General features: G+C 37.7%; 1 protein-coding gene across 4 annotated transcripts; it reads right to left on the reverse strand.

The window, feature by feature from the left end:
* Positions 1 to 277: 277 nt before the first annotated feature.
* Positions 278 to 20,849, reverse strand: LOC148965160 (scavenger receptor cysteine-rich type 1 protein M130-like). 4 transcript variants are annotated; one of them, XM_089127267.1, is made up of 22 exons: positions 20,736 to 20,849; positions 20,380 to 20,519; positions 18,433 to 18,747; positions 17,899 to 18,201; positions 17,446 to 17,760; positions 16,667 to 16,969; positions 16,215 to 16,529; positions 15,541 to 15,837; positions 14,474 to 14,788; positions 14,017 to 14,331; positions 13,605 to 13,919; positions 12,874 to 13,197; positions 12,480 to 12,797; positions 12,060 to 12,362; positions 11,335 to 11,406; positions 10,886 to 11,200; positions 10,585 to 10,788; positions 10,391 to 10,486; positions 9,802 to 9,870; positions 9,610 to 9,672; positions 9,370 to 9,432; positions 9,164 to 9,251 (listed from the first exon to the last, which is right to left on the reverse strand). In XM_089127267.1, the coding sequence occupies exons 2-22, from the start codon at positions 20,435 to 20,437 to the stop codon at positions 9,217 to 9,219; spliced, it is 4,713 nt and encodes a 1,570-aa protein (XP_088983393.1). In that variant the 5' UTR covers positions 20,438 to 20,519; positions 20,736 to 20,849; the 3' UTR covers positions 9,164 to 9,216. The 4 variants fall into 4 exon arrangements, with proteins under 4 accessions (XP_088983392.1, XP_088983393.1, XP_088983394.1 ...); XM_089127266.1 differs by lacking the exons at positions 9,164 to 9,251; positions 20,736 to 20,849 and adding an exon at positions 278 to 314 and having other exon boundaries at positions 20,380 to 20,525; XM_089127268.1 differs by lacking the exon at positions 20,736 to 20,849 and having other exon boundaries at positions 20,380 to 20,566.
* Between the last annotated feature and the right edge of the window lie 1,555 nt (positions 20,850 to 22,404).

Genomic DNA, 22,404 nt, shown 5'->3' on the forward strand with positions numbered 1-22,404 from the left:
TACAGAAGTACAGGCGTCCTCTCAGCCCCCTATATTAGAGAGAAAGAGGTTCAAATCCTCCAATCACACTCGCTGTTACCTTATTAGACAAAACAGAGGAAATCATCAAACAACTTCAGTGACAAATCAGACCAGGCTTTTATGATCTTCTCCATATATAAATATATATAAAACTGTCGGTGCTGATGAACTCTTCCTCCCCACCCATCAAGACTGAGGGGATGCAGAAACACACACACACACACGTACGTATTTCACTGACTTACAGGAGACAGGAAACTCTCCAGTTTATTTACAGCATCAAAGCCCAACACCTGCAGAGAACAGATAAAAGCACTGATAAATAACTCTATACATGTTAGCATGATATTAACATAATAAACTTAATAAACTCAACTATTTAAATTAAATACTATTGTCAAATAGCATTTTTTAAGTTAAAAATAGGCAGAAAAGACATTCTCCTTAAAATGTATTTTTGTGAAACATTTCATCACTTTCTCAACACAATTCTCATATTAGTGTTTTGTTTCAAATGGCCCCATACACACAAACTATTATTGTCAAAATTCATCTTGTGTCCAGCAGAGTCAGAGAGCTTCATTTCTGCTAAAGTGCCCTTGTAGAGTGAAGGGATGATAATTTTTTGTGTAGGCCAAAACCCAAGTCATTTTAACTTTTATATAAACCTACTAGTCTCTATTTTCATGCTTCTAGTACTTATTTTCATATACTAGTATCTATTCCATTAAGTACTAGTGCTTATTATTTTTAAGACTAGTGCCTATTCTTTAGAAATTGCTTATTCTTTAGGTAGTATGGCAAGCAGTTTTAACATTTAATCATTTAAACTGACTAGTATCTATTTTCATTCAGCCCATTCTCACCCCCAAGGCGTCACCTAACTGACGCCTTGGGAAGCATTTGGACATGCTTCAATATCTGACGCTTTAGGCGCCCTTTAGCGTCAGTTAGATGACGCCCTAGGATCGCGTGTACCCTACCCCCACCCCACACCTAAACCTAACCGCGTCCTCTAACTGACGCTTTCCTTTAGCGTCAGTTAGATGACGCCGTAGGATCGCGTCATGTAAGTGACGCTAAAGGGCGCCTAAAACGTCAAATATTGAAGCATGGTCAAAGGTGACACCTTGGGGTGAGAATGCGTTGTTTTCATTCTACTAGCACTGTTATGAGTCAGGGTTTTTCTTATCTTTATTCCCTCTCTCTCGCTCTCTCTCTCTCTCTCTCTCTCTCTCTCTCTCTCTCTCTCTCTCTCACACACACACACTGACCGTTTCTCAATATGCCTTCTTGTCTGTACTTGTGTTCTTGTGGACTTGTGAAACGTCATCAGCCGCAGCCCAAGTACTGTCCCAATACACAAGTTTGCATTTCGGCAAGAATGGTTAAAAATCCCGGATGTGTTCTTGACACTCCAATTTTACCGAGGATGCATCGGTTGGTAACTTGTGTGAACTTGACGCAGAAATATCCCATAATTCATTTCGGCATTCGCGGAAGGAGCGGGAAGCAGGTCAATTTTAAGTTACCTGAATATTACCAGCGTGTTTTCCCGCCGTTGGCTAGTGATGTACACAAAAAAAAACAACAGAAGCAGAATTAAAATGAGACAGGTGTTGCTTTATTGTTATGAATATATATTACATTGTGTATGTAGAGTAATCCCTTAGGCTTGGGCGAAAAAGCCTGGCTGTTATCGTCAATAATTCTCGTTGTTTGGGCACCGCAGACGGCGTCTGTGCGGGGGTAACGTTACTATTGCGCAATACCAGCAAGAACACATCATCTCAAACTGTCAGCAGCGTTCTGTGTGCTCGTCACCTCGTGAGTTCGTTCTTCCAAGAACAACTAGCAAGAGCTTTCTTCCCAAGAACACAAGTCTGTTCTTTGCATTCTTGGTTTTGAGAAACGGCCTCTCTCTCTCTCACACACACACACACACACACACACACACACACACATGCACACACACTCACTCACGCTCCTACTTGCTCTCTCTTTCCGCACCTGTTAGTCTTTGCAATCAGTGCTTGCGCTGATTTGCTTTGACACCTGTTTCTACTTTTGCCTAAGTGTTCACCCTATCCACAAGTTTCCTACGCCCCATGAGGCCTTGCGTCAAAAGTGGGCGCGACTTCCGGTTGGAAGTAAACAAAGCGTGATTTGACATGCTTGACACTCGTTCATTCAACAGTTGACAGTCATTCAAGTTATAGCGATCCAAACTAGCTAACGATGTGGGAACACAACCTCAACGAAATTAAAAAGGGTGAAATAACAGTACCTTTACCCTCCGCAGTAGTTGATTGGGAGTATTATAATAACATTATTAATAATCAATACTCATCAAGGCATGGTGACAGACAGTTGTGTGAGCTGACAAACAATTAAAATAAAAAATACACACTTAGTCATTGTGCTTTGGAGTTTATTCAAAATTATAAATGAATGTGCTGCTTGAATACATTAACTGGCACATTTGGTATTCTGTCAACACAGGCTTTGATCCTGAGTTTAGGTGTAACATCAGTAGAAAACAGCCAAACACATGCTGATAGAGTTTATATAATATTAAGAATTTAAACAAATGTACACAGGAAGATTCGTCGTCTTTTGGGAGGTGATGGAAACTACAGTCGTTGGCAGAATCACTCTGATTTCGTTTTCAGCTTATGTTCAAAACAATCCCGTTTAAGCCACTAAATTAGTTTAGTCCGGTTATACATACAACCGCGAGCAGCACATGTTGTCCCTGAGCTCCGTAACGACATCTCTCATAAAGATTTGCGTCTTTAAATAGTAAAATAATTCTCCGAAAAACAGCTAGCCTCTTCGCTAACTAACACACAAAATACCATTGGAATGCTACTTCCGCCGCGTCACCGGAAGTTTCACCCACTTTATTTTTTACAGGAGCGCCCCTCGGAAACTTGTGGATATCTGGTGTTTGTTTTAGTAGTCTCTTTGTCGGATCATTGTTGCACGTCACGTCACGTCCGTCCTCTCTGATCAAGTTAAGTGCTAACCCAGTCTTGTCTTGTTTATCCGAATCAGTGTGGCTACAAAAGTATTTTCCGTGCCCTGCTGTTGCTGCTGCTTGAGTTTCTCTTCGTCCACTCTCCGTGACTGAGACCACTCCTGTTCCTAAAGTCTGCGCCAAAGAAGTTCTGTACAGCTCATCGTGCCAGGAGTTTATTCCCACTTCAGTTATTGTCACCAGTTCTGTGTTCATTTACGACAGACTGCCTTTGTTTCTATTATTTCATTAAAGACTGTTATTCCTATCTCTCTGCTTTTGGATCCTTCATTTATATGCGTGACAAGTGCAGTACTTGGTTTTTTTTTAGATACTAGTATCTATTCCATTAAGGACTAGTGCTTAGCTAACGCTTATTCTTTATATACTAATGTCTTTTTAAAGATACTAATACTTATTCATTATAGTCCTTATTTATTATAGTGCTTATTCATTAGTTACTACTTATTCATTAGATACTAGTACTCAATATAGTACCTATTTATTAGATAGTAACTAATGAATAAGTACTAGTACCAATTTAAGAGGCACTCGAATCTAATGAATAAAGAATGAATAAGTACTAGTGTCTTTTTAGGTAGTAATAAAAACTAGTATCTAAAATGTTTAGTCTAGTATCTAAAAAGTCTCCAAAATATTTAAAATACAACCCAGCATGAATTGTTTTAAGTTATATTTTGTCAGTGTAATACTTTAGACTGCATACATTTTGAAGGGTTTTTTTTCTGCTTAATTTGGAGTTAACAGACAACAGTCATGATAACATAAATCACAATAGAGATAAATAAAATATAAAAGTCAACAATATTAAAATACAACCAAATCAAAGACAGACAACAGAATAATCAAGATAATAAATCAGATATTCTTAAAAGAGTCTTTTCATTCTTGGCTTTAATTAATATTCATTAAATTCAGGAATCAGGAGTAGAAGAGCATTGATCAATTGTTTTTCTCTTCAAAAATGCTGTTTGCTTAAATATTCACTTCACACAATTTGTAATATGTAATAATCTTTTTGGATGAGATATCTATTGTAGATACCATGTAAAGCAACTGATTTCTCATTGGAAAAATGTTTCCTGGTCTGAGGAGTCTCGATTTCTGTTGAGACATTCAGATGGTGGAGTCTGAATTTGGCGTAAACAGAATGAGAATATGGATCCATCATGCCTTGTTACCACTGTGCAGGCTGGTGGTGTAATGGTGTGGGGGATGTTTTCTTGGCACACTTTAGGCCGTTAGTGCCAATTGGGCATCATTTAAACCTGAGCATAGTTTCTGACTATGTCTATCCCTTTATGGCCACCATGTATCCTCTAATGGCTACTTCCAGCAGGATAATGCATGATGTCACAAAGCTCGAATCATTTCAAATTGGTTTCTTGAACATGACAATGAGTTCACTGTACTAAAATAGCCCCCACAGTCACCAGCTCTCAACCCAATAGAGCATCTTTGGGTTGTGGTTGAACGGCAGCTTCGAGCCCTGGATGTACATCCCACTATCAATTTGAGCCAACATTTCTAAAGAATGCTTTAAGCACCTTGTTGAATCAATGCCACGTATAATTAAGGCAGTTCTGAAGGTGAAATGGGGTTTTATAACAGGATTATAATGGTGTTCCTAATAATCTTTTAGGTGAGTGTATTTTCAAGTTTTTTTTTTCAACAACATAAAAAACATCAGTATCTCTTGTGATTTTTTAAAAGCTTGCACTTGTCTTTTAATTTTTGCTAACAAGTGGCTAATGGGACTATAGAGGTTGTCTGGGACATCAAATGTCATCAGCCGAACAGGTAAACCCAATCTACTCATTAAACGGCTTTAACAGCTTTGTTGTCTTTATAATCATGCTCTTGAAAATATTAACTTGACCTGTCTGGGAAAATATGTTTAAAGGTGCCTTTGTGTAAGAATTTAGGTAAAAATATCCCAAAAAGTAGCTACGCATCAAAAGAATGAGAAGAAATAAGGGCGATTGATGTCATTAAAAAAATGACAAGTTATAGTGCTGCAGAGATATCAACCTGAATTAGCATGCTAAATTACTTGCCACGGCCAGACAGGTGTCGTAATACCAGTTTCGGCCATGGGAGGCGGTATGTGGGCAACATAACCACCAGCCAAACTTTAATACACGAGTAACTCGCACGGCTTGTGGGCATACTTGAACCTGTCAATCGTGTGGAAACTACAGCCCACTACTACATTTTTAGTTCAGGGAAGAGAGTGGAAGGAATGGCTGAAGCCCCTAAGTTGTAGCATACTGTATCTTTCAACAGTGTTTGTGTTTTTTTTTTTTTTTTTTACTAAGTCATATAACTGACATCTTTTGACCATACGTCAATATCCGCCTTTTTAGGGCCCCCTTAAACGTCGGTAGACGATGATCCCAGGCTGTCATACAACTGACGCGTTACCTTTAACGTCAGTTAGGTGACGGGGTAGGTTTAGGGGTAGGTTTAGGTCTGGGGTAGAGTTAGGATCCGATAACGTCATCTACCGACGTTTAAGGGGGCCTTAAAAAGGCGGATATTGACGTATGGCCAAAAGACGTCCCAAGACGTCAGTTATATGACGTCTTGGGATGACACTGTGTTATATTAGCTAGTAGAGAAGATCGGTTCACGCAGCTCATTTAAGCTTCAGAATTCAAATAAATTGTGTTCCTTTGTGAAGATTATCAATGAACAAATTGTGGAAAATTCCCATTGCGTTTTTGTTGAGATAACCAGGGTGATGATAACTTCTCGGTTTGCATCCAAAAATAAGTCATCACTGTAGCACTCTATTGACCAATAATACTTAGAGAACTAACATTGCATATTTTAAAAAGTTAAACAATACATGTATCTCTGCAGATTTTAATATGAGAGGCTATAACTATTTATACAGGACTCTCTAGTTATGAAGACAGGCAAGAGTGATGGGTCGCGGGAATGGGGTTGTTTCATGACAATATGTCTGTCATCTTGTGGTAACGAAAATATGACTAGGTCTAGACTACTTGCTTTGAGCAGGTGTTGTTAATGAACAGGCTGTGTGTTGGCTAAGTTACAAACACTGATGAAAAACCGCGGCTATTTATCTGGCAAACATTCTATAACAGCAGTCATGCTGCCATTATTTGTGTAAAACAAGTTGTAAATTTGTTGTAAAATCAAAACAGGAGATCATGAGTTACTGTGCTCAAAGTGATGCTCGGAGCTCCAGTGGTTTCCTGTGGGTGAACGAAACTTTCGGAAGATGTTGTCGTAGCAGAATAACGTGACCAATTCCAGGATATGCTTTCATTGGTTGTTGCATGAAATCTTATCCAGATTCCAGATGCAATAGTGCTATTTTCTGATTGGCTTTTGTGTAGCCCCTTTCTTTTTTTGATTGGCTGATAAGTGGCAGGCTCAACTAAGAAAGCCAGGGGAGACGCGCTTGATTCCTGTCGGGTCCATAGTGAGAGCGGCGTGGTCAGAGACATATGTGCCACGGCATATTAAATAAATAGTTTTTCTGCGTGTAAAATGCAATGTGTGTAGAGAGTGTGTGACAAAAGACCGAAATGAGTGACTGTCATGCTGTGACACCTGAAAGCCTTGTGAAAATCTCAAATGCTGTGATAAAACAAGAAGAGACCTTGTTTATTTTTACCTTTAAAGTCCGAAATGTTAATCAAGATTCACTTTCCTCAGGTTTTAGACTGACCCCTGGGATAACCGTTTAAAGTGTGAAAAGCACAATGGAGTTCTGATAGGATAACAGGATTCCAGAGACAAGACATTTTTTACCTCACAACAAATTATTTAAGTTAAATTAATAAATAAATAATTCATAACGGTGAATAGGAGAAAAATAAAAAGACAACATAATTTTTATACAGTATATTTCTCACTCTTTCACTAGCACCGCTTTAAAAATTGCCTTAAATCACACAACTATAAGCTTAATATACTGTATGTGGTTCACATTCAGTAAGTATTCACACTGTGACTCATATCTTTTGGGTAAGACATACTTCTATTACCAGACATGTAATGCAGTTGTGTCCATATTAACTTACTTGCACAACACAGCCCTTCTGACTCAATAATCATCCTGTTTTGGGTTGGATACAATATTTTGGTTCTTAAACAACTAAATGATTAAAACTTGAGAAAAAAAATAAGCATTACACACACTAGCAATAAGCATTAAATAAGACCAAGTTATTTCTTTATGTTGTTTCTGTAGTACTATCCTGAATTAGCTATTTCACATAACAGATGTTTAATAGCAGAATCTATTAATATGTCCTCGTTCAAAAGTTTACATACCCATGAATCCTATAGGGATAGTTCACCCAAAAATGAAAATTCTGTCAGTAATTACTCACCTTAATGTTTTTCCAACCCCGTAAGACATTTGTTCATCTTGCGATCACTCCTCCATAGGCTTCTGAAACTTGCCGGCCCAGAAAAGTTATTAAAGACATCGTTAAATTAGTCAAAGTGACTACAGTGGCTCAATCTTAAATTTATAAAGTGGCGAGAATACTTTTTGTACAAAAAAAAGACGACTTTATTCAACTATTAATTCAGTTCACATAGTCACAGTGTAACAGCGTAGTGCTTCTCTGTTGTACGTCACATGCATTGCACACATGACCAGCATCGGCCAATAGTGAGCCTACGTGTGACGTACAACCCAGAAGCGTTGCGCTGTTATACTATGTCATTCAACAGCTTAGGAGAATGACATGGATAAGACGAGATGGTACAAAAAGTATTCTCGTCGCTTGATAAACTTAAGATTGAGCCACTGTAGTCAATTGGACAATTTTAACGATTTATTTAATAACTTTTCGGGGAAAGCAAGTTTTAGTCCTTTAGAAGCTTATGGAGGAGTGATCCAGCTCTCAGATTGTGTTACAAAAATGATCGAAAGTCTAACGGGGTTGGATCAACATGAGGGTGAGTAATTACTGACAGAATTTAAATTTTTGGGTGAACTAACCTTTTAATACTATTAGCGGAGTGATCCCCAACTGTTTTTTTCCAGTCCCTTGTTTGTCATATGAACAATTAAACTGCCCATGTTCTTCAGAAAAATCCTTCAGGTTCTGCCCATTATTTTATTTCCCAGCATCTTCTGCATATTTTAACTCTTTTTAGCTGTAGCTGTATCACAACTAAAACAAAAGCTGTAAACATTCACGGATGCTCCTGAAGGAAACACACTGCATTAAGACCCGGAGTGTGTAAACTTTTAAACAGGATAGGTATGTGTAAGGTTTACTTATTTTGTTTAAAGGTTGTTGTTGCTTTTTGTTGTTGTTGTTGTTGTTGTTGTTGTTGTTGTTTTTCCCATTTAGTGCTGCATGCTTCTAGAAGCTACGCACCATAAATACTTACATGTTTCCCAGAGGACAAGAATACATTTTACCCTGATCATAAAATTAAAAAGTTTACATCCCCCAGCTCTTTTTGCACCATGTTGCGTTTTTGAACATTAGTGAATATTTTCACCTGTATGAGTCCCTTAGTTGTTCTCTCGCTCTTATTTTGTAGCCCGCCCCTTTTTAACACTGTGTTCATTATTTTCTGTATTTGTATTTCCACAGCATAAATGTAAAATCTTACAGCTTTATGAATGAGCCGCTCATTTAAAATCTTCCCAGTCTACTGACATTTGTTATGACATTCGCTTTAAGGTCTAAATGTAAACATACGTTATTTGAAATAGCTTTTTTAGGACAGTACTAAAATAACATTACATTTTTTATAATCCCTATTATTTTGTTTAAATTAGTATTTTTTTTTTTTTACAAATTTAGCCTATTAACCTTAGAGCGCAACTGTAAAACAGAACAGGGAAATAAATATAACTTCAAGCAAGGAATAAGGCAAAATAAAAATAAATCAACATTGATGAAAAAAATATATTAGCATGATTTTATGCATTTATTGTGCATGTGTTTGTTTTTTCATTGCTTTTATGATCGTTAGATGTGTTTGTTAAAGAAAAGCAAAAAAAAAAAAAAAATTCTAAGCAATCCTTTTTATAAAATGCAAGCTCATCAATACAAACTATTTTGAATCCTAAAGTAGCAATTTAACCCAACTCTAACTGTAAAATGAACTGAGGCAGTAGGTGTGGCCATTGGGTCATGCAGTAATGCCTAATTTTTTGACTCCTCCCCCACATCATCATAGTCTGTTATTAAAAACAAAAGCAAATATATCATGTTTAATGTTGTATTTAACATCTAAAACCGAGCCTATTAAAATCAGCAAATGGTTACTCAAAGATTAAAAAAGAGACAAACACTTACCCAGAAGGTTTCTGTAATCTTCATTGCTGTTCTTCACATCATCGTACTCCTCCTGATCTCCCTCTGATTCACATGTGAAATAAAACCTCACATTGTCATTTTTAATACAGCTTGTGTCACTGAGGATGTTATTGATCTCTTTCCCTCATGACTGTCTGAGGTTATTAGATTTACTCCTAATAAGGTCATGATGATCCATTAATGGTAAACAATAAACGCATATATTGTCCTGTAACTCACCCGTTACACCTTGAGGTGCCTGTTCATTAATGATGACATCATCATAATTTTCTGGCATGTCCACTAAACACACACACCAATGTTGCATTTTACTGAGCATCAATTTAAATGGACTGTGTGATTATATACATAAAACAATACATAAAACACATAAAACAATAAATAAACAAAAAAGTAATACCAGAGTAATACCTTCTTTAATACCAGAGTTCTGATTCTGAACACTGGTGATGACATCATCATAGCTTCCAGGTGTGTCTTCTACAAATTTAACATAAATCAAAAGTCATCACACTAAAACAAACTTGTATATATTTTCTTAATTGTATAAATATATATATATATATATATATATACGTTTTGGTTTCAGTCCAACAGTAATGACATCATCATAGTAACAGAATATTTTTAGGACTCAATGCTCTTGTTGACCATAAGGCCATTACATTTTGATCAATCAATGAATGATGCGACCAGTTTACAAGACTAAAGTTGGCCAATAACGTAATATCAGTGAAAGGATATTATAGACAAAAACACACACAAACATACCATACAAATTTATGATCCCCAACCTCCCGAAACACCCACACAAATTTATGTGTATGTTATGCACGTGTGTGTGTGTGTACATTTTTTGGATTATACAACACTAACCAATCATTTAAATTACAGCACAAAAGGTCCCACAAATATGACTCAATGTGATTTACTCCACACACCTCTCTGAATATATTGATTTTCCTGTTGATCTCCACAAATCAGAAGCTATGACACTTACCCCCCTTTGTGAAGAAACTCTGTCTATTAGTGGGTCTGTGATGAAGCTCCTCATAAACGGCCTCAGTCGTCATCTTGTGTCTCCTCTTAGAGAGATCTGTGTGTGTAGACAGACAAACCTGCTGTCAGTTCACAACACATGACTGATCACACACTGAATAAGACACACTATGACAGTCTCTGGATCTCTCCTACCTCTCCTCATCACTCTGTTCTGCTGAACCAGTATAAGCAGTGGCACTAAGAGCAGTACGAGCAAAACTCCCAGTACAACCACAAGCACAGAGAGAGACGCTGCTGGAGGAGTTTGTGGAGGAGTGACTGATGTTGAGCGCACTGTCTGAGAAACTGGACGAGAAGCTGATGTTGTTGTGGCAGGAGTAGTGGACACTGACAAATCTGCCAAAACACACACAAACACATTCAAAATCATGCAAATAGACAAAGATTATTAGTATAAAATGATGACTACTATTGTTCAGTGTGTTGCTGTGACCTGCACATGTGAGTCCAGCGTGATCTTTGTGGGAACAGTCAGTGTGGTTCTTCAGGGAGTGAGGACAGTCCCACAGGTGAATCTCATTCCCTCTGCACTCGACTCTGTTCATCCACACAACACCTTCACCAGCACCAAAGACTGAATTCCCATCAGCCCTCAGTGCGTCTCCACAACCCAGCTGCCTGCAGACCACCTGAGCATCGCTGATGTCCCACAGATCAGCACAGACTGAACCCCACACAGCGTTATGATACACCTCCAGCCTTCCAGAGCACCGGCCCAAACCTCCACTCAGTCTGAGAGGAACATGCTCTAAAACACACATAGAAGACAACACAATAATATCCAGAAGAGTACTATCAGAACAGCAGTGCCTACAGGGGGAATATTTGTGTTGCGTGAGATTAATTCCAATAACTGATATTCTTCGCCATCAAATTAATTACCTGAACGCTGTCTCTTGTAGGGAGATGTAGAACTTGTCAAATAACTTCGAGGGGACTCGAGACTTTTATGTTCTGGATTCGGAAGTTAGAGCATTAAAAACATTATTATGTTTTGTTAATTAATATTATTATTAATAATACACATGCTAATGTTAAGTAATGAAACTTTAAAGTGTTACCAAAAAAAGTAAAAAAAAAAAGATATGTCTCCATAATGCTAACAATATACAGTGTCGCAATGACAGTCTTTTGGCAGTGCCGCAGCTGTCAAGAGTTCAATGTGAGTAGATGACATGAAGTGGTCCAGGTTAGACTACACTGATTAGAGTTTTTTCCAAAAAATGTTATCAGCACTCTACGGAGTCCCTAAAGGGACCTTTGTAAAAATGTATTTTAACTTCTGCAAGAGCTGCAAGCCATGGTCCTTTTCTCTCATCAGTATTTGCCACAGTATGCAATTAATACATGTTTGTGGGGTAGTGCTCAAAACAGTTTAATTCCTTAATTTTACTGGCTTGACCCTGAGTTTTTTTTTTTTTTTTTTAAATCTTAGTAGTGTTCAAAAAGTTTATTTTTAATTAATTCAGTTGCTGTGTTTATCTAGTAATAACATGGGTTACTATGGAGACCACAAATATGACAACGGAAGTTTGAATCTGTCATGACAGCACTCATTAGTTGCTCAGGAAAAAAAGGTGGAGAATATATTATATATTATACCTTACCTGTGCAGGTGATTTTGGCCACTTCATTTTCACCACAGTCATTCTGTCCCAAGGGTAAAGATGGACACTGCCACAGATTTGAATCATGTGGTCGACATTTTACTTTATCCAGCCAGTTACGAGCTGAATCCACCCTTGTTATAGAATTGGAAAAAGTACCAGATCTTCCACAGTTCAGCTCTTGACAGATCAGACTCGCTGTGTCTCTGTCCATCTGGTTCCAGCACACATTACCCCAGGATCCATTGTAGAAAACCTCCACATTCCCTTCACAGCCCTCAGTTAACCTGATCTCTTTAAACTCTAGATGGAAAAAGACAAGCTCAATTCTGGCTGAGCTATATACTGTATATATATATATATATATATATATATATATATATATATATATATATATCTCAAACATTTCCACTTGAGTACCTGAGCACACGACTCCTACATCCTCCTTGTGTTGACAGTCATGTTTCCCCCAGCTTGGAGAAGAGCAGTTCCACAGGGACGTCTCATTCCCCTCACACTCCACCTCATCCAGCCATATGTGTCCAGAACCAGGACCAAACCAGGCTGGTACCTGCTGGTTACTGAGGGCCACTCCACACTGCAGCTGTCTGCACACCACATGGGCATCTTTAATATCCCAGGAGTCATCACACACTGTCCCCCATGAGCCGCTGTGAAAAACCTCCAGCCTCCCTGCACAGTCTCCCCCAGAACCCACCAGCCTGATGGACCCGCGGCCTGATATTCAGAGAGAGAAAAACACATTATTGATCACCAACAACTGAAGAATCTGCCCAGATGTTGTTGTGCTCACCAAGGCAGGAGATTGACAGCTGTTGTGTGGAGCTGCAGTTGAGAGTTTGTGGAGAGCTGCAGTTCCCCAGATGAGCTTCACTCCCAGAGCACTGGAAGCCCGTCACACACTCATGACTGTGTTCAGGACTGGATGAAGAGGAGCCGGAGAAGTTCAGCACAGAGCCACAGCCCAGCTGTCTGCAGACCACAGAGGATTCAGTGAGACTCCAGGAGTCCAGCAGAACTCTCCTCCAGACCTGATGGATGGAAACTTCCAGCTCCCCCTCACACTGTCTCTCTCCAGACAACCGCACCAGACCGTCATGAACAGACAGAGAGGAATCTGAGGGAAAGATGTGGCATTTTATCAAGATATTGCAAGATTTATACGGTCGCTTTGCATTGTAAATCAGGTTTATTGACAAAATATACACACTTTCAGTTGTTTGTAATGAACAAATCAAACAATAGTTATTGAGATAACTCAACACACAAAAAAATGTTTATAGAAAAGGGATCATTTTCATTTTGAAACTGCAGAAGTCATAAAAATGTGCAATTTCAGTTAAATTTGGGGAAACTAAAACATTTGTTGTGTTGAGCTGTTTCAATTACTTTTGTTTGATTTGTTCATTGCAAACATCTGAAAGTTCATAAATTCTGCCAATAAACCTGATTTGCAATGGGGGTTAAATAATTTCAATTACAAATGTAGGTAATTTAATTTTTTTTTCAACAAAATTCCCTCACCAGAGCAAATGACTCCAACATCTCGTCCATGAGAACGTTCAGCTCGACTCCATGAAGAGACGGGACATTCTGAGAGTTTTGTTTCATTCCCGTCACAATCAAACACATCAGCCCAGATTTCACCACTTCCCTCTCCAAACCAGTCTGATCCCACAACAGACACAGCAATCCCACAATTCAGCTGTCTACAGAGGACACTGGCAGCTCTCATATCCCAGCATGCATCACACACTGAGCCCCATTTACTGAGGAACCGAAGCTCCACTCTTCCAGAACAGGATTCTGAACTGTTCATCAGTTTAGCCTCTGTGTAACCTGAATAAAGAAAATAGAGGTTAAAATAAAGTATAAAGCAGCTGACAGAGAACATGTTTTAAATACAAACAAATAGACACTAAATAATATATTTTACCAGAACAGATCAGACCCACATTAGAGTCACTGGTACAGCTTTGTTTGTGTGATAATGAAATTGAGCAAAATGAGATCTGAGATTCATTTCCTCTGCACTGAATCTCTTGTGTCCACATCTGAGCGTCTCCTTTTCCAAAAGCATCTTCTCCCAGCACCTGTACAGGAGCCCCACAGTCCAGCTCTCTACACACAACCTCTGCATCCTGCTGGTCAAAGGCAGCGTCACACACTGACACCCACGACTGATCATCAAGTATCTCTAACCTTCCAGAGCAGAGGTGAGATCCATTAACGAGTCTGGAAGGTTGATGACCTGTTAATATTACAAGAATGACAGTGCACAGTAGACAAAACAAATGCTTGATAGTTAAATACAATACACATACAAACAGTTTTCCAAACAAAATATTCTTCATGTAAAAACAAATGAATGGGCAATCAGTTAAATTATTTACTCGAACAGATGACACCGGCATCATAACTGTGAGTACAGCCATGTAGGTTCCATCCAGATGACCCACAGTTCTTCAGTGTTGACTCTGATCCAGTGCATAATATAACATCCATCCAGATTGGTCCTGATCCTGGTCCAAAATGAGCATTACCCAGAGCATCTACAGGTTCTCCACAGTCCAGCTCTCTACACACCACTGCAGCATCAACCATATCCCAGCCACCATCACACACTGTTCCCCACTGACCTCTATGAAGAACCTCCACTCTACCAGCACAGCGACTGTGACCACCAACCAACCGCACATTCTTTTTATCTAAATGACAGAAAAATACAGATAGAGAGTATAGATGCATCTCTGTAAGCACACAAGCACACATCGGTATATTGTGTACACAAATTTGGCACTGGTAAAGCACACTGGCTCACTACACATTTGGACACTGATTTAAAATTCCCCATGACATGACTAGGTGCTTGTGACATAAAACGTACCACTGGTAGGCTATTTATCAACAACAAACAGAACATTTTTCTGACATTTTTTATGCTGTGTAAAGTCTAAAGTATGTCATGAAATATACTTTGATTTAGAGATAAAGCACTCCTCCTTTTATGCTTCCACTCCTCCGAGATGCAAGACCGGTGCATCTCACAGGTGACGTTCATTAACACTCACGCCTCCGGCCTCGCAACGTTCTCCCACGTCCCTTGACCTCGTCCTGCTCGCCACAAATATTAACTACACTATGTTTATACTGACATTAAATGAAATGACGATTTGTCTTTTCAAAATGCATTTCATGATGATATTGTGTTGGTTTGTCCGATTTGTTTTGCACATAACAAAATTTCCCCTTTTCACTACAGGGGATTGTAGTGAGCATCTGGTTTTTGGAGTGTGGGATTTTTAGGGAGTAAATATTCCAGTGATCCTGAAGGCTTTTTAGATTGAGACAAACCTTAAAATGCCTTGCTCCTTGGTCAGTGTTCTGTCTGTGAAATATGAAACTGACTAAGATGCATCCTATTAGTAAAAAGGTATGATACTATATTATTTTAACTCACCAGCACAGAAGAGCCCCTGGTAATTATAATCTGAACAGCTGTTTTTGTGTACGGATGTTGGACAGAAGTGAATCTGAGACTCATTTCCTCTGCACTGAATCTCTTGTGTCCACATCTGAGCGTCTCCTTTTCCAAAAGCATCTTCTCCCAGCACCTGTACAGGAGCCCCACAGTCCAGCTCTCTACACACAACCTCTGCATCCTGCTGGTCAAAGGCAGCGTCACACACTGACACCCACGACTGATCAAGTATCTCTAACCTCCCAGAGCAACTGGAGTTTCCAATAAGCCGGACACCTGAAGTAATAAGAGATAAGAAATGTAATTCTTGTCATTATTGTTCTACCACTAAGCACCACTTATTAACGTGAAAGGATTAAAATAGTAAAACTTCTCAATCTCTTATGTCAATCCATATCATCTGACTTTCTTTTTTATGGAACATAAAAGGGGAATTTTACAGAATATCCTGGTACTCTTTTCAATAAAATGAAAGTAAAATCAGGGAAAAACAAACAAACATTTAGTGCTCTACAGAACAAAGTCATGGAGGTTTGAAAAGACACAAAGTCAATGATGACTGAGTTTTCAGTTTTGGTTGAACTTTCCCTTTAAGGCAGTTGAGTTATCAGTGATGTAAAACAGTGCAGGGAGTACTTTGGGGAGCAGTTTACCTGAGCAGAATACTCCTGCATCTTTAGTATGATCACAGGGATAAAACCCCCAATTTACTGTTCCACAGTTCTTGAGTGTAGATTCAGATCCCGAACATAACCTGCGATTTGTCCAGACTGGTCCTGATCCTGGTCCAAAATGAGCATCACCCAGAGCATCTACAGGTTCTCCACAGTCCAGCTCTCTACACACCACTGCAGCATCAGACGAATCCCAGCCAGCTCCACACACTGTTCCCCACTGACCTCTATGAAGAACCTCCACTCTACCAGCACAGCGACTGTGACCACCAACCAGCCTTACTCTTAAAGTGTCTACAAAATAAATAAAGACATATGGACAAAGAAAAATAATGAGGAAGAAAAGTACAGTATCACAATAAGAGAAACAACTATGATAAAATGTACCGCTACTAAATTTGATTTCAGTTTATTTAAAAAAAGGCTCAAACCTGCACACACCAGTCCAACATCATTGTCGTGTGAACAGTTGTGTTTGTGTGATGGTGATTTTGAACAGAAGTGAATCTGAGACTCATTTCCTCTGCACTGAATCTCTTGTGTCCACATCTGAGCGTCTCCTTTTCCAAAAGCATCTTCTCCCAGCACCTGTACAGGAGCCCCACAGTCCAGCTCTCTACACACAACCTCTGCATCCTGCTGGTCAAAGGCAGCGTCACACACTGAAACCCACGACTGATCATCAAGTATCTCTAACCTCCCAGAGCAGCGAGAACCTCCAACCAGCCGGACTTCTGAAAGAACGACACAGGAAAAAAATTAAAGTTAGAGAACTTCAATAACGACTTAGTGATATAATCAATAGACCAATCAATGAGAAATCATATCTTCCTTTATCTTCTGAAATAAAATATATTTATGAAAATACATGTCAGCAAAACTTTTACCCAAAAGGACTTGAAACTTTCAAGTAACCTACAAAAACAGCTCATATACTAAACAGTGTATAATTATTGTAACTGTAAAAATTCAAATGCATTACATGACTGCCCACATTTCAACATTTTTATGTCAACAATGTCTATGAATGAATCTTATCAGGGAATTACATTAGAATGATGAGTTAGAAACAAGCTTCTAAATTTTAACAAGATCTCTGATTAAGTCTGACGTAAACAGTTTGTGTTGTCAAAAAGAAGCTGGAAAATGGTCACAAAAAAATTAAATTATGACTTCTTTTGGTGCAATTGAATTTTTAGCTTTAGCTTACCTGAACAGATGACTTGAGCACTCTTATTCAGACACACATCAAGATCAGATGGTTGTATGGATCCACATTTCTTAAGTGTAGACTCTGATCCAGTACACATTGCACTATTCATCCTAAACGGTTTTGATCCCAGTCCAAAATGAGCATCACCCAGAGCATCTACAGGTTCTCCACAGTCCAGCTCTCTACACACCACTGCAGCATCAGCCAAATCCCAGCCAGCACCACACACTGTTCCCCACTGACCTCTATGAAGAACCTCCACTCTACCAGCACAGGGACTGCTACCGTTTACCAGTCTCACATTTCTTATGTCTATGAATGTAAGAGAAAAGGCTATTGTAAATTTAAATTGTTTTACTAAATAAAATTATTTTTGAATTAATTAACTAATTAATTAATTTTTACTATAAAATTAAATGAAATTTTCTTTGTTGTACTTTGAACTGTTACCTGTACACAGCAAACCAATGTTGTGCTCATGTGAACAGTTGTTTTCATCTAACGGTGATGTTGGGCAGAAGTGAATCTGAGACTCATTTCCTCTGCACTGAATCTCTTGTGTCCACATCTGAGCGTCTCCTTTTCCAAAAGCATCTTCTCCCAGCACCTGTACAGGAGCCCCACAGTCCAGCTCTCTACACACAACCTCTGCATCCTGCTGGTCAAAGGCAGCGTCACACACTGACACCCACGACTGATCATCAAGGATCTCTAACCTCCCAGAGCAGCGAGAACCTCCAACCAGCCGGACTTCTGAAGAAGACAACATAGATCAAAAGTATGGCTTATTTATGGGGCTTCAAGATAATGATGTGTACATCAAAGCCATTTATATCTTATAATAAATAAAGTAAAAACATAAAAGAAAACCACAACAAATATAAATATAAAACAATTTTTTTATTGAAGACAACATTTTAAAACTTTAAAAATTAGAAGCCAATCTGGAAGTGCATGTGAATTTGAATATGTAAAATACTTTACCTGAGCAGATGACTCCAGCATCTTTACCATGATCACATCTATGTTGACCCCATCCAGCTGATCCACAGTTCTTCAGTGTTGACTCTGATCCAGTACAAATGACCATACTCATCCAGATTGGTCCTGATCCTGGTCCAAAATGAGCATCACCCAGAGCATCTACAGGTTCTCCACAGTCCAGCTCTCTACACACCACTGCAGCATCAACCAAATCCCAGTCATCTCCACACACTGTTCCCCACTGACCTCTATGAAGAACCTCCACTCTACCAACACAGCGACTGTGACCACCAACCAACCGCACATTCACACCATCTAAATATTAAGCAACAATCAGAGATGAAAGATGAAAGTATTTAAAATTAATATTCAGAGTTCAATACAAGTTTAGCTCTATATCGTATGTTAATTAACAAAAAAAATATTATGCTGACTCCCTCCTTTTATTAAAAAAAATGTAGGGTTTAAAGACAGCAATGTGAAGCTTATAATTTAATAAAAAGCACTTAAATCAATTTGAGAATTTTTTTTTTTTACAATTTACAATTTAAATTGTATCATTTTAATTATCCTAAAATGCATTATTGTTTCAGCTGTAAATAGTTAAAAACAATTACATGTTTTTTTTTTTTTTATCATTATGTTGACATGGAAACAAAGTTTAAAACTGGAAATGACTTTGCACAGAAAAGGCTAGTAAGCAATTTGTTCCACACTATGATCATGTTAACACATATGTCTTCACGTCTTGTTTCTATAAACAGTATTTTAAAGTTGACAGAAAACCCCTTTTTTAAAGGTGGGACAAGTAGAAATGTTTTATTTAGGTAAAAGTATGTCACAAATTATGTTGATTGAGCTTAAACTAAATTAAGCCTGGTGTATTATTTTAATATATTTGTTCCCCCTATAGTTCTTCTAGCTGAGGTCTTGGCATTTGTTTAAGAGACTAGCATTGTGATCTTGTAAGAATTATTTATTTTTTAATAAAAATGTTCAGTGGACTTGCTTGAGCTAACATGTATCGAATCAGAACTCAATTTTACGTCCACTCAAGTCGTTTTGAAAAGGTGATCAATGTGATTTTTTAAATTTTTTTAAATAACAGAAGATTGAGACAACCTTTTGTAGATTTAAAATCTTCGTTTCCCCTTGTTATTTAATTTAATGAAAAGACACCAGTCATTCTGCCAATATATGTTATTTATTTTACCAATTTATATAAGACATAAGGGAGAGAGAGTGGACCAGCAAAGATCGTCCTTCTGCTTCTCTGTATTTTCTCCCCTCTCTCTGTCCAAAACAAAGAACTTACACAGTACATATAGCTGCTAACATCTGCTCTCAATCAATCATTGAAATGTATATTCTGCTCCACGGAAAGAAACATAATACACTCAACTTCCCCCCAAAGTCTCCCAAACTCTAAAAGTCTTCCACATACAGAATTCAGAAAAGTTTGATTCATAAAAATGTAGATTATAAATGATTATGAATATATATGAAAAGTATAAATCACATGCATAATACTAATGATTATTATTATTAATAAAAACAATAAAAAAACTAAAAACAACATTAAAATGATGAGATTGTGAATCTTCACTTTACAATGTTGATATCACATGAAACATTTAATTGCAATCATACAAGACCAAAAAAAGCCTTCGGGTTTCAATAAATTAATATTAATATTATTTTGATAACAGTATATTATATTGCATAAAAAAGAAGACTCTAATGTAAAACTTATTTATAGCTATTTATAAATTGGGGAGACAGAAAAAAAACTGCCTATTAAACACAAGAGCACATTCAAAGACAATGCGATTTCACATGCATCTAAAAAATACATTGCAGTACAGTTTAATTTCAAGATCTTAAATAAAATAGCCATTCATTTCTAAAATAAAAATAAAAAAATAAAATAAAAAAAAATCTACTTACCACCTGTGATGAATATTATACTTGAAGACAGTAAAACGAGTGTCAGGCATCTCTCCATCTCTCTCTGCTTGATTAATTCAACATCCAATACAAACTTCTCCGCACTGATGATACAGAAGTACAGGCGTCCTCTCAGCCCCCTATATTAGAGAGAAAGAGGTCCAAAACCCTCCAATCACACTCGTTGTTACCTTATTAGACAGAACAGAGGAAATCATCAAACAACTTCAGTGACAAATCAGACCAGGCTTTTATGATCTTCTCCATATATAAATATAAAACTGTCAGTGCTGATGAACTCCTCCTCCCCATCAAGACTGAGGGGATGCAGAAACACACATACTTCACTGACTTACAGGAGACAGGAAACTCTCCAGTTTATTTACAGCATCAAAGCCCAACACCTGCAGAGAACAGATAAAAGCACTGATAAATAACTCTATACATATGTTAGCATGATATTAACATGTAACAAGTAAACTCAACTATTTAAATTAAATACTATTGTCAAATAGCATTTTTTAAAGTTAAAAAGGCAGAAAAGACATTCTCCTTAAAATGTATTTTTTGTGAAACATTTCATCACTTTCTCAACATAATATTGCACCAAAGTGTTTTGTTTCAAATGGCCCTATACACACAAACCATTATTGTCAAATTGATCTTGTCAAAATGAATCTTGTGTCCATCAGAGTCAGAGAGAGTCTGTGTGCTTCATTTCTGCTAAAGTGCCCTTGAAGGGATGGTACAATTTTTGTAGGCCAAAACCCAAGCTGTTTTAACTTTTAATCATTTAAACCTTCTAGTCTCTATTTTCATGCTTTTAGTACTTATTTTTACAAAGTATCTGTTCCATTAAGTACTAGTAGGCCTACTTATTAATTATAGCTTGTTCTTTAGGGACTTGTGCCTATTCTTTAGGTACTAGTATGGCAAGCCGTATTAACATTTAAACGGAATAGTCTCTACTTTCATGCTTCAAGTACTTATTTTTTTATCCAAAACGGTTAGCTTGTAATGATGATTTTAATTCCAGTGGTACTGGTGGGTTTCGGCGGGAAATTCGAGCATGTCTTTGCGTCATTACGTCACACCCGTACACATAAAGAAGGAGTTTCGGCTAGCCGGCTATACTGCGCATGCAATGCTGATGTTGTTAACATGAACAATTTGAGAACAATGTAGGCTATAATTTGCAAGGTTGCTGTAAATCGCGTTGATTAAATCTAACGCTTATAACGTTGAATGCTTTTTCCCCCTTAGTTGATCAGAACAAAAGTGGATGTTACTTACTTGTTCAGAAGACATTTTCCGGTGAAAATTCTCATGTTGGTCAAACTTTCAACAAGTGAATGTAATTCTGTATGACAGTGTCCACACAGCGCGGTGATTGACAGCAGCACTCGCCTCAAAACACTGTGTTCATCCACGCTGTTTCATGCCGATTTACAACCCATGTAAAGACGATAATTCCACGAATAACTGCAATTGCAGATTTCGAACAGAGATGGTGACAAAGAGGAAAAGTTGCGGACTGCAGCTTTAGTTACTAGTAACTATTATTTTGTTACTTGTAACAAATTGAATTGTTTGCCATTGACTTTATATGGGGATCTGTCATTCAGATATCAACTATTTAGTTCTGACTATATGTATTCCAATTGTGACTAGTACATATTACTAGTTATTCATCATTAGGTACTAGTACTTATTTTTTAGATACTACCTTTTACTAGTACTACCTTTTATTCAATTATAGTACTTAATTAATTACTAGTCATTAGATACCAGTACCTACAGTAGATAATAGTACTTATTCATTAGATAGTATGGCAGTACTTATTCATTAGATAGCCTACTCAATAGAATCTAATGAATAAGTACTAGTGTCTTTTTAATAGGTACTAGTAACTAATAAATAAGAACTAAAATGTTTAGTATAGTATCTAAAAAGACTCCTAAATGTTTAAAATATAAACCATGAATTGTTTCAGTTATATTTAGTCAGTGTAATACTTTAGACTG

Source organism: Pimephales promelas, chromosome 24 (genome assembly GCF_988280905.1).
Source record: "Pimephales promelas chromosome 24, fPimPro1.hap1.1, whole genome shotgun sequence".
Lineage (NCBI taxonomy): Eukaryota > Metazoa > Chordata > Actinopteri > Cypriniformes > Leuciscidae > Pimephales > Pimephales promelas.